Source organism: Haliaeetus leucocephalus, unplaced genomic scaffold (genome assembly GCF_000737465.1).
Source record: "Haliaeetus leucocephalus isolate CR32 unplaced genomic scaffold, Haliaeetus_leucocephalus-4.0 Scaffold545, whole genome shotgun sequence".
Classification (NCBI taxonomy): domain Eukaryota; kingdom Metazoa; phylum Chordata; class Aves; order Accipitriformes; family Accipitridae; genus Haliaeetus; species Haliaeetus leucocephalus.
Genome location: NW_010972981.1, coordinates 3,876,274 through 3,888,470, shown reverse-complemented (window position 1 = coordinate 3,888,470; position 12,197 = coordinate 3,876,274). Strand labels below are relative to the sequence as shown.

At 38.1% G+C, this 12,197-nt stretch overlaps 1 protein-coding gene across 6 annotated transcripts in view; it reads left to right on the top strand.

The window, feature by feature from the left end:
* KCNIP4 (Kv channel interacting protein 4) overlaps nt 1-12,197 on the top strand; it is a 459,791-nt gene that overhangs the window by 337,250 nt on the left and 110,344 nt on the right. For 2 of the 6 annotated variants that reach the window (XM_010576843.1, XM_010576845.1), the window contains exon 1: nt 5,464-5,841. The exons of the other annotated variants lie outside the window; for them this stretch is intronic. In XM_010576843.1, coding sequence (XP_010575145.1) covers nt 5,730-5,841 — 112 coding nt within the window. In that variant the 5' untranslated portion in view covers nt 5,464-5,729. Of the gene's footprint in view, nt 1-5,463; nt 5,842-12,197 lie in introns of those variants that run through there. 6 annotated transcript variants of the gene reach the window in all.

Genomic DNA, 12,197 nt, shown 5'->3' with positions numbered 1-12,197 from the left:
ATTGGCAGGTCAGACACTGCTATTACTTTCCAAATGTGAAAAGACTGAAGAAGAGGAGGGTCATGCAGGAAAAAAATTATGTTTTGTAAGCAGGAAAACATGTCTCATGTAATGTTAGTCAGAGGAAGGTAGGTCAAAGATTTACTCAGACTATACTTCAAATAGGGGGTGGGAATTAAAGATGTACAGGGGAGGCATGCCTTGGGCTTGAGCTTTCTGAAAAATACTCTTTGCACTTTCATTCAAGAAGTTCAATGGCCAGAGAAACAACAATCGTTTAATTTTAGAACCAATCTACAGCAAGCTTTTGGGGGACAAGTTTACTTTTACTGATGATTGTCTGTTGTTTCAGTTAACCCAGCCTGAGCTTTATGATAACACAGCTGTATTAGAGCTAATAAAGTAGTTGGGTTTGATTGGCCCCTAGTAGTTCCATTATACTGCACGTCTCCTGTGTAGACATACGTTTATGCTTACAGGCTTGGTAGTGGCAATTCCTGCTGCTGCAAGATCAAGTATGATTTAATACAAAAAGAAAAACAAGTCTGTAGGCTGAAGACATAGTCACATAATTTAGAGATAATTGCATTTGTCAAACAAGCCAGTGGGCTTTGTGGTAAAACAAACCAGAATTTGATTACTTACTATTACTAAATGTAACATAACCTTGTTTAGGAAGGAGATAGCCTCTCTGTAATGCTTTGCTAGAGCTAAATAAATTGAAATGCTACTGTTACTCCTATGGCCATGCCATTTAATTTACAATCCACTTCCACACTAGCTATTTTAAGCATAATTGTATAGCATGCTATATTAATTAATTGTATAACATGCTACATCAGTTGATTTTATAGAAGAATGAAACTACCTGCAGCTGTTATGTCATGGGGGGGTTGGTAATGGTTGTCTTCTGGGATTCTTTTCAACTCTTGTTTTCAGATCAGTAATGGCAGCAGTCTTTGATTTAGATCAAAGCAAGAACAAAAGCATCTTAGGAGCAAGTGAGAGTCAGAAGGTGAAATGAAGAGGAAAAAAAGTAATAAAATCCCATACCATAGCCTAGAACCAGAGTACTAAAATGAGGAAACCAACTTTATACAGCTATAGCTACAATATTATTTTAGTGTAATTTACTTCTAAGTATGAGACCAAACCTTCAGAAGCTTGGATATCACATTTTCTCCCTTGATTACAAACCAGTGAATCTTATCTTGCCTGTACAGGTGTTGAATTTTTTCTTTCTCAGCCTATATTCACTTACAGTCATTAAAGATCTAGGGCACTTAGTGTAGATATTAAAGATGATATATGAAGCCTGACAAATTTAATCTTGGGTAATTACACTCTACCTAGCTCTTCTAACTAGCAAAAGTTTCCTTGCAATTTCGGTTGGATAAAAAATCTGCTAGTGCAATATTGTGCTCTTTAGTAGCTGCAGCACTGATGAGATGAACAAAGTGATTCCATACATTAGTCTCATTTTTCTAAGCATTTCATGAAAATTACATGATGTTCTGTGGCTAGCTGTAGCAACCTACACAGGAGATGTTGCATTCAGAAAATAAGAATTCTTCTACCCTGAGAATAATTCTGGAAAGGATGTGTGAAAATTAATTGCTTCTCCTGGTTCTCTAAATGCTTTCTAGTAGACATAGTTTTCTTCTGCAGATCTAAGATAGAAACTTTTCTATGTAGAAAACTGTAGATTATTGCCTGTGAATAGATTTCTTACTGGCTAACTAATAGGAGGATTAAGTTCATTACCCGTCAGGTAACTTTTCTAATAAGCTTGGATCTGGCATGCACAAGAAGCTGAAGCTTGGTAGTTCATCTGACCTGTACATAGGTGCCCTTTACTGTGTGTTTGACAATGTCTTTCTCTTCTGGCTGACTGGCATTTCCCTCTGGAAAAAGAGAGTACAGAAAGAAGGGCAGCTAATTAATACTTCCAAATTTTGTTTCTATTTCTAACTCATCAGCAGTTTCCCTTTTCAGCTACATTGGGGGAAAATATCAAATAGAGTCTAATGAACGATTACTGCTAGCCAATTAAGACTTCCTCCCCTCCCCCCCCCAATTAGTTACAACACTGGGCAGACCTCGTCACTTACGAAAGCAGTATAATGCAAGTCAATTAATGAATAATAATACATCCTTGCCTTGAAGACTGTTCCGTTTTCATCAGCCCCATTCCACATTAGCCAACAGCAAATCCAGAATATCTGCATGGAAGAGAAATGAAAATCATTATAAATATGAAGAGATTTCTCTTTGAGAAAAGCCTGAAAAGACCAATACTGTTTACAAGCAGGTAGTAAAAACAAAATATAGTGGAAAGACATAAACACTTCAATGTATTTGGGATCAGGTAGGCATTCATATTTCTGTACTCTCATGTACAAAAGTCAGAAGAAGTCGAAAAGGGGAAGAGTTTATAAATTACAGTGAAAACTTCTTGTAAGCATTAAAATAAAAATAAGTAAAATAAAAATTCTTTATGAAAACAAAGCAATTAAAAGAAAGATACACACTTCATTTTATTGTGCTAATTACAGTGACAGGTTATAGGTAAAAACTAAGATTTTACTGGAATTAAACTAGTTTACCAATGTATATAAAAGAATTATGATAATACCAGATAATTTTGAAAGAACTGTGTAATCATAGGGAAATTTTATATCCTAATACACTAATCACAGAATTATTATTTAGCTATTTTTAGGATTTCAGAACTGTTTATTCCTTAATTGTTCAATTTGTAGCATCCTACATGTTACTCTCAAGTACTTGCTACTTCTTGTGATGTGTTAAATTAGGTGGAATATTGTTTGGTTTGAAATGGCAGATCTTATCTGCTTTTAGTCAACTTTGAAATTATTAAAATTCAATTTCCTGTATCTAAACTTTATAAATAATATTTCTGAGTGTTTTTTCTTCTTCCAAAAAGTAGGGGAAATTTGTAGGTATTCTACAAGCATACAGCAATCAGATCTAAAATTTACTTTATACGTAATACACTGTCATATTTAAGGTGTCTTTTTTTAATATTAATTGCATTCCATACATAAATCATTCTATTTACAATGGTTAGAGTAGCCAGTAATTACTTGGGATTGTTTGTGGAAAAAATTAAGGACTCCAGAGTGGGTCTGTTCTTAAGAGTCCTCTAATTTTGGCAGATCTGCTCTGTCCAGTTCAGAACTCACTTAGGTTCTGTGCTTCTAGAGGTAAGATGTATCTACTACAGCACTTCAACACAGGTTTCTGTTGTCTGTTTACTTAGGAGAGAAAAACTTGTACTTCTTTTTATGCTTGCACAGCTAATCACCAGGGGGAAGGAATTAGCAGGAAGAAGTCCATGGCCGTGAACTCCTCCACTCCATCCTTTGCGGAACGCCACGCCTTGCCTTGCATCCCCACCCGCTGCAGCCTTGTGCTGCACTAGGTACTCCCCTTACTTTGCGGAGGGGCAATTCAGCCTAATGCTGGGGTTTTGTGTGCATGTTTATTGCTAATTCAGGAGTGCTCTGTATTGGAGTTTAGTACTAACGTGGTTATGCTCTCCCATAATTAACGGTTCAGCAAACCCACAGCATGATAGCGCCTGAGTTTCCAGCAAACAGCAAAGGTTCTGCTTCAAATCTTTGTGGAGAGGAATTTATGGCCAGTGGAAGGTGCACAGTTTAGATGGGATATCTTCCTAACAATGCTGCCACTTTTTTTTCCCCATGCAACCTACTGAAGAATCAAAAGAAAGTTTATGCAAACTTAAATACATTACTAAATCACCTCCAGAATGCATTGCAATATCAAAAATGAAAGCAGGAATTAGGGAAAGACAATGAGGCAGAACAATGCTTGTATCTTACAAGCTGTTGGCCTCTGGTTTCAGTTCTTCATGTAAAGGATGGCGTTTTCTTTTGTAAGGTTTGATTTGGTTTGATTTATTTTCATTGTGCTTTCCTCTTAAACACCATTTTAGCTCTACAGGTTAATAGGGAAAGGAACTGATGTTCAGAGTGAGAGCATATATAAATAATACAGAACTCATGACATTCTAGTATTAAATACCCAGAAAAGCAAAATCAAAGAATATTGTTGCTTATCTGTTGCCTGGATATAGTGAAAATTAACTGAAGTATACATGCGATTTTTCAATGAACAAAAATATACAGATTCTAGAGTCCTGCCTATATGGAAAACTCTGTGACCCCGATTAGTTATTTTAATTCAATACAGGCAGCCTTCAAAGAAGAACAAAAAAAGCTGATAGTAAGATGGGGATTACTTTTTTCTTTCTCTACCTGGCAGTCCATAAACAATAGATTGTTAATGTTACAATTTGATATTATGCTGATTTAAAATTATAATGGCTTTCTGAACAAAACTAAAAGTTTCTGAGCTTCTCAAAAGTTAGTCAAAGTTGTTTCTAATGGAAAGAGTTAAGCTACCTAAGATGAGTGGTTGATACTGGACATCATTTATGAGATTGTTTTTAGTGTTAGATCATATGTGTTTCTTTAATAATAAGGGTGTCTAAAATTATTTATCTGATACCTCACTTTGTTCTAGTGCCTTGTAGACCAGTGGACAGGATTTAGTTAAATTATTAGGATGGGCACAAGAATAAGCATTTAGGCCTAACCTTATAATATTTATGCATGTGCTGCATAAATGTTGTTCAGAGCCTATTCTTCACACTGAGTATCCTCTTGGTAATCACATTAATAAACACAGGCCAATTAGTTTATACAGACTATCCAATAAATCAGCTGGGATCATAAGCCTCTTTTTTTTTTTTTTGCCCCTGATGCATAGCCTGGGCAAGATCTTCCCAGGAGCCGTGGAAAATGCCTATTTCCCATTCACATATATCAGAGTTTGGGGTTCAGCACTTCTAGCTTCACATCCTTAGACAGAAAAGCACTGTTTTGTTTCTCAGTCAATAAATAATACGTTCTTCCTGGCTATGGAACGGGGGTTTGGGCAGTGCATGTCTCCTTGACAGCCCTATAATTTGCTAGCTGGAGGCACCGATCATGCTGATGTGTATTTCTTTAATTTCCATTCTCATTTCCACTGAAGATTCTAATTAGATTCTGGTGATGCTTAAGAAGAGGAAGGGACAGTGTTTCTCTGAACATTATTCTTTCTAATGCAGAGGGCAGTAGTTTTCTGACGTGCAGCATTTAGCACACGTGAAAACAGATGTCTGGCTGTAGCAAACTGTCTTTTATCAAACTTAACAAAAATTGCGCTAAGAGAAGCTGGGAAGGGCTGCGAAGCTGGGGGAGATTCGCAAAGCCTGGGTCTGGCAGGGCTGGAGCGTGGAGTGCCGGCAGCAGCGTGCTCCCTCGTGCAAGTTTCCAGGGAGCGTTTCTTCTTGGCACTGACACAGCCAAGGCTCCGGCTCCGAGACAGATGTTCCTCCAGCAGCTCTGAAGTAAGGCTGCTCACCGGATACAATGTCATACCCAGGGGTTCATGGTCCACCTCAGCCTTCAAAGAGGACTCGGTACTGATGAAATCGAATGCTTAAAGAAGCATAAGATGCGGGGCTTTGTCTGATATTTTGTCTCAGCCAGAGTGGCCGGTGAATCGCCACAGCTCCGTACAGCGCTGCTTTACACCACTGCAACTTTCTTCAAAGCAAACTCTTGGTAAAATCCTCTAATTTCCCTCTGATTGCGAACTGGTGTGAAGACTGGAATGATTTGCCTGTTGGAAGAATGTTGACTCTCGAGTGGGAGTCGGAGGGACTGCAGACAGTGGGTATTGTTGTGATTATATTTGCATCTCTGAAGCTGCTTCATTTGCTGGGACTGATTGATTTTTCAGAAGGTAAAGTGGTCACTTGCACTTTGTGCTGTTTGTAGGTGTGGTGTCTGATCTGCTAAAATAGACTTAGAGAGCATCAGGTATAAAAGCTGTGAAATGAAAAGGCTTGAAAAGTGAAAATAACATTCAGACTAAAAATCCCAGTTTGCTTCTGCTGGTTTTAGTTTATTGAAAACAGAAGTAGATGCTAGCCTAAGATTTGTATTTTACAATGAATTGCCAAGTGTCTGTGAGTGGATGTTTATTAGAAAGACTGAAAACTGTGAACATAACACCTGTCAGTTGCCTTTGAAAGCTGTTCACTGCTACAAAACTTGATAGATTAAGTGGATCTTCAGTTCATGTTCATAATGCTCTTCTGATACATGATGCATTTAGAGTTTTGTTCTGTATTAGTATATGTGTGTTAAAAATCCATTTCATACATAAATGCAAAACACTTACTACAGGTATAAGCTTTAGGATCGAGTCTGCTTGACACCTTTCAGAAAAGGCATAGATGCCAACATTAAATGTGGGTATTTTAAATATATATAATGAATATATGTTTTAAAATTCCTGTTTGCTTGCTCAGACTCCTGTCTGCTCTCTACTATATGGGTCATATCATTTCATCTGCTCTCAGAGAGGGCTTCACATCTATTTTAATAGGATTTTTATTTCTATACAAAGTGAGGTTTTTTCACGTTTTATAGAAATAGGTTATTTCAGTTATTAACCAGATCTTTTGCTGTCAACTTTTCAACTTTTTAACAAAATGTCTTCTGTGGACTGCTGTAGTAAACAAAAGCTATTCACTCATTGAAGCCCTTGCTCAAAAAATACTGCTTTTGTCAGTATGTTTGTACATGTGAGCCCAAACCAATCCTTTTTGCTCTCTAACTGCTTTCAGTCAGAATCACACAGCCAAGGAGAGCACTCCAGTTTTCTGAAACATTAACTTCTCGTCATGGAATAGGATCTTTGATGTAGGCAGATTCACATCGTAACCTCATAAAATTGTTCAGCTGATAAAATGTGAAATCTTTAACACAGCACTTTCATAGTTACTGAACTATTGAAATACATCATCCTTAAAACCGTATGTGGTGAGAATGTATAATATGTGCCGTGTTACTATATAATGCATTGGTTATGGAATTGTAAAATTACTTTTTGAATTCTAAACGAATGAGTAATTTTTCTCTCATAACAGTGCTCACTTTTTGGTTTTATGCTCTGGAGGTGTAGCATTTTTAACATCTAAAAAATTCTCTTACTAGATAGGTATGTGTTAGTTTCAACTTTATAACACATGGTAACAGATAGAAAAAAAGATTTAAATGCAATATTGGTGTTTTAACAGAGGTACAGTTACATCCCTTTCTTGATTTCTCACAGTATGATACTGCCATTACATCTGTGTGAAACTGTTTCATATAATTTCAACTATATTAAATCACCTTTTAAAAAAAATCCCCCTGGTAGAAATTACACTGATTTTAATATAAATAATAAGTTCAAGACGATATTTCAGTTGAAGTGTAACATTTTGTTTCAATGCACCCGTTAGTGCCATGGCATTTCCTCACATGATAATGTAATAATTCACTCAAAAGTACCTAGCAACATAAAGCTGATCTCTAAATGTAAGAAGATTAAACATTATAAAATATAGTGGCTATGTTTATAACATCCGCAGTGTGAATACCTCCAGTGACTTGGGGGATTTCCAGTTCCCCTAAGGCTGATCTGTGCTATTTAACTCTTCCATGTTTGGGTACTGCCATTACTATTAAACAAGAATTCTGCCCCAAAGGGTTAAGGAATATTTTATAGGGTATTCAGAACTAATGGGGTTTTGTTCTCCTACTGAATGCAAGGACAGGTTTTCTGTTGATGTACAAGGAGGACCATATTTGAATGGCCAGTGTTGATCCTGAAACCAAAATGAGCAATCAACCCTCCCCATCTACCCCATGGAGGCAGGGCATGAGCCATATGATGAAACAAATCTGTTCCCGTAATTAGGCTTTCTGATGCCGTAACATGCTTGTCTTAATATCCCCAATATATTGACTTATTTTGGAAATATCACTGAAAGATAAGGCAGCATGCTTGTCCCGATGTTTGCCATTACAAGACAGAGAAGACACCTAAATGACAAATCCTCAGTTGCAAACTTGTTACGACTCCACTGATTTTAGTGAGGTGGTGGCAATGTGCTATGGCAATTTCTGTCAGCAGAGTGACTTGTCTAAGCCCAAACCAAGAGTCAGCAGCAGATAATGGGAGCAGAATTAAAGTGATCCACAAAAGCATCATGGACTGAGTAACTGGAGTGTTTCCATCCTTCCAGTTTGCTTTTCCTCTCTGTCCAGAGAAGTGTAGAGGTAGCTTCAGCTTCACTACTGGTTCATCTGTTTGTACTGTGAAAATGCAACAGCTTGTTTATTGTTTATTTTTGTAGTTATTTATAATGAGCTATAAAATACTCTGTATCTTGTATTCCAGGCACTTTCAGTATTATTTTTAAAAAGAACAAAGATAAAACAATAGTACGCTCACAGAAAAATTTCTTCTTTAACATATCTACTGGACGTGTTCTACCCAGTACAGCTCTTTCGCCACGCGCAGTGCAAAAATGGACTTTCAGTTGAACAAGCAAAAAGATGAGTCACTGTGCTATGATGGACAACCGCCCTCCTTTACTTTACATAGCAAAGGAGTTACGGTGAAGAAGAGCTTGACTTGCCCTCACTCCTCCATGGGAAAGTAGGAGAATCCATGCAATCTGCTTACTTTTATTACTGTGTTCAACATTTGGCAGGACAGACAACATGATTTGATCCCGTGTCCCAGACTAGGGGCTATGTTCTTCTACTTCATCCATCCTCCATTTTCCAATAAGCAGGAAAGAGAGACCAGAATGAGGAGAAGGCTGGCTCCACTGGAGCCAGCGAGCTATTTCAGTTATAAGGACAGAACTGAATCAATACCACTTTTACTAGAAGAGAATGAAAGTCTCCTTTCCCTCTCTTCCATTACTTTGAAAGTGGTTTGAAGCTGATCAATATCTTCTCTCCAGCTTCCTTGCCTGAAACTTTTGCTGCTGGGCAGCTTCTCTCCAAAGCTTTTCTTCTGTTACTTAGCTGGAAGGGGAGGAGAGGAGGGTGATCAGAACTGAAGCAAAGGATCAGAGCAGCAAAGTAGCAACACCAGGCTTAGAGGGAATTCATCCACCAGAAACTTGGAGGGGAGAGACTGGGGAAATTAAAGATACACTTTGCATTTGTATCTCCAGAACATCTGTCAAGTGGTAGCTATATGGAGACATTATGTAAATATGTGTAAGCAATTCTGTAAACATCGGGGGACTTGCATAAATCAAAGTCTTTAAAAGGACAAACTTCGTGCCTCTTCCTTCATCATGCATTGATTATGTTTTGAAGTATAACATCTCATACAGAAGTGTTTTTCTTTTGCTTGTGAATATAATCAACCAGTGTTGCAACCTATTCTAGACCCTCCTATTCCTCCCCTTTTCCTTCCACTAATTTCTGATAGTTTCTAGAACTTGCTATTATCTTTCAAATGCTTATTCAGATGTAAATTTCATGTCTGATATGTGAATGTCCCACAAACTCAAAATCTTTTGGCTAGTAGGACCCACTGGTCCCTCCACGTCTTTCAACTCTATAGGCCATCAAGGCTATTGTAGGAATATTTGATCCTTAGTTTCTCTTACTGTGATGCAAAGCAAAAAGCAGTTCACTTACAGTTATCAATAAACATACTTAGCTGTAAAGTCAGACTTGAGAGTAAATAGAGTAATTTGTTGCTTTAGCTATGTCCTGGTTTCAGCTGGGATAGAGTTAACTGTCTTCCTAGTAGCTGGTACAGTGCTATGTTTTGAGTTCAGGATGTGAAGAATGTTGATAACACTGATATTTTCAGTTGTTGCTAAGTACTGTTTAGACTAAAGTCAAGGATTTTTCAGCTTCTCCAGCAAGAAAGCTGGAGGGGCACAAGAAGTTGGCACAGGACACAGCCAGGGCACCTGACCCAAACTGGCCAACAGTGTATTCCATACCATGGGACGTCCCATCTAGTATAGGAACTGGGAAGGGGCGGGGGAATTGCCGCTCGGGGACTGACTGGGTGTCAGTTGGCAGGTGGTGAGCAATTGCCCTGCGCATCATTTGTACGTTCCAATCCTTTTATTATTGCTGTTGTCATTTTATTAGTGTTATCATTATTAGTTTTGTCTTTTCTGTTCTATTAAACTGTTCTTATCTCAACCCAGGAGTTTTACTTCTTTTCCTGATTTTTCTCCTCCATCCCACTGGATGGGGGGGAGTGAGTGAGTGGCTGCGTGGTGCTTAGTTGCTGGCTAGGGTTAAACCACGACAAGCTAGAATTTTGAAATTGAGGAAGGGGAGTATTTTCTTTAAATAGAGGTAGTTTTCTGTCTCAGGATGTATTTGCTCTGTGCAGGTACACAAAGACCATTTTTTTTTCTTTCTAACCTAATTTGGATGGGCAGAAGCCACCTCCAGTCCAGAAGTCATGTTAGTGCATTTGAGTTGATTTGTTCTGTCACGCTAACGTGCTAAAATGTGGCCTTTTTTGTAGCTCGGATGCTTAAAAGCATAGAGAGGATAAGGTTAGGTCTATCTGCAGCCATCTGCGTTAACATGTTGTTAGTTACCCTTACAGCTTAGCAAAACCAGCAAGGTTTAAAATACTGCCTCAAGTGTAGTATGAGTCTTCCCCTTAGAAAATGAATGGTATGAGGAAAGACAAATGCTGACAAATTCTCCATTGTTTCATACTTTTCTGAGAAAAAGAACCCCCAAAAGCAAGGGAGTTTTCTCCTTGTCTGCGTGTGGCTGATAAGAATTACCTGAATTTGGATGTCCTACCTGTGCACTGGTGGCTGTGCTACAAGTCCAGCTTCCAGCAGACTCTCCTGTAGTGCTCCCTCTCCTGTATCGCCTTTCTCAGCCAAATGGGATGCAATGTAGCATAACTCCACGATAAACAGAAAGATAAGGAATATACCACACAGCAACACATGTCCCCTTGCCTCTTCTCAGCAGCTGCTTATAGTACCCAGTTAGGATCTGCTATCAGTAAGTTGTTCAGTTTTCACATGGTGAAATGTCCACTTTCTACTTGTCTTTTTTTCTTTTCTGGAGACACTTGTAGGATCAAGGGAAGTACTTTCTTCTGAGTAAGCCAGTATCACCTGCCTCAAAAAATTCTGTTCATGGATGCTGATATCCCAGTGCCAATTCATGGCATCAAGGTACATAGTAGTGTTAGGCTTCCTATGATCATCAGTGAATCTTTCACACCAGAAATGACAACCAATGATTCCTTCAGCATCAAATATATTAGCAGCTGTGCACATAGGCTTTATTTGCTGGATGTGGCTAGATGAAAGGTGTAAAGGTTCAAACATTACCTTTTCAGAAGCATAATTCTTCCCCTCAGAGGTGAATTGCTATTTTTCTTTGGGTGTTTCCCCAATTCTCTTTGTAAATCTTGACAGACATTCTGGACTCAAGGTCACTATAGGGAAGTCGGTCTAGTAAGAAGCATCTATAAATTATACAACAGAGACCAGTTACTTCAGACAAAATGTGAAACTGCATCAAGTTGCTGCTTCAAATCCAATCTCAGATTGATGTAAAAATTGAGGTGTGACTTTCAATATGCTCATTTATAAGCATTTGTCTTCTTGGATGTGTATCTTGCGGTATGCTTATGTTGGGTGCAAGACAGGCTGAAACTTGCTGAAACTTGTAACCGTCTGTTACATCCAGCTCAGGGTTGTTGAAGATGTTCTCTTTAGTCTTCACCTTCCCTCAAAAACTAGGCTCTTCCAGGCTTGGGAGCATGATTTTGTTTGGGAAGCACCTTCTTGACTAACTTTCTTATGTAAGAAGACTGTAATCTTAACACAATTTTATTGAAACTGAAGATTTTGTTTTGGTTCGCTTTTTTACTTTAGTGGCTTTCCTACCTGGACCTAATGATAAGATGCACAAATGACATACAAGTGTAATCATTCTTTCATGTCAAAATCAGGGAAATCATGCATCAGCCTAAAGACTTGCTTTTACCAAACTATGAATTAAATGGGACAATTTACTTAAAAGTTTCAAGGAAGGTCTTATTGATTTATTGAGATCTTTTCATCAACTACTTCCCATGGACTTCTCCAGATATTTTTTAACATCCAGAACATCTGAACCACTGAGGAATAGGTAATTTTAGATCCATACCAGTCTGAATTCAAAGTTTAGTCCTGGGTGTATGAAAAGTAGAGAGAAATATTTAAGAGATTTGAAAATACTGATAGAAACAGGATA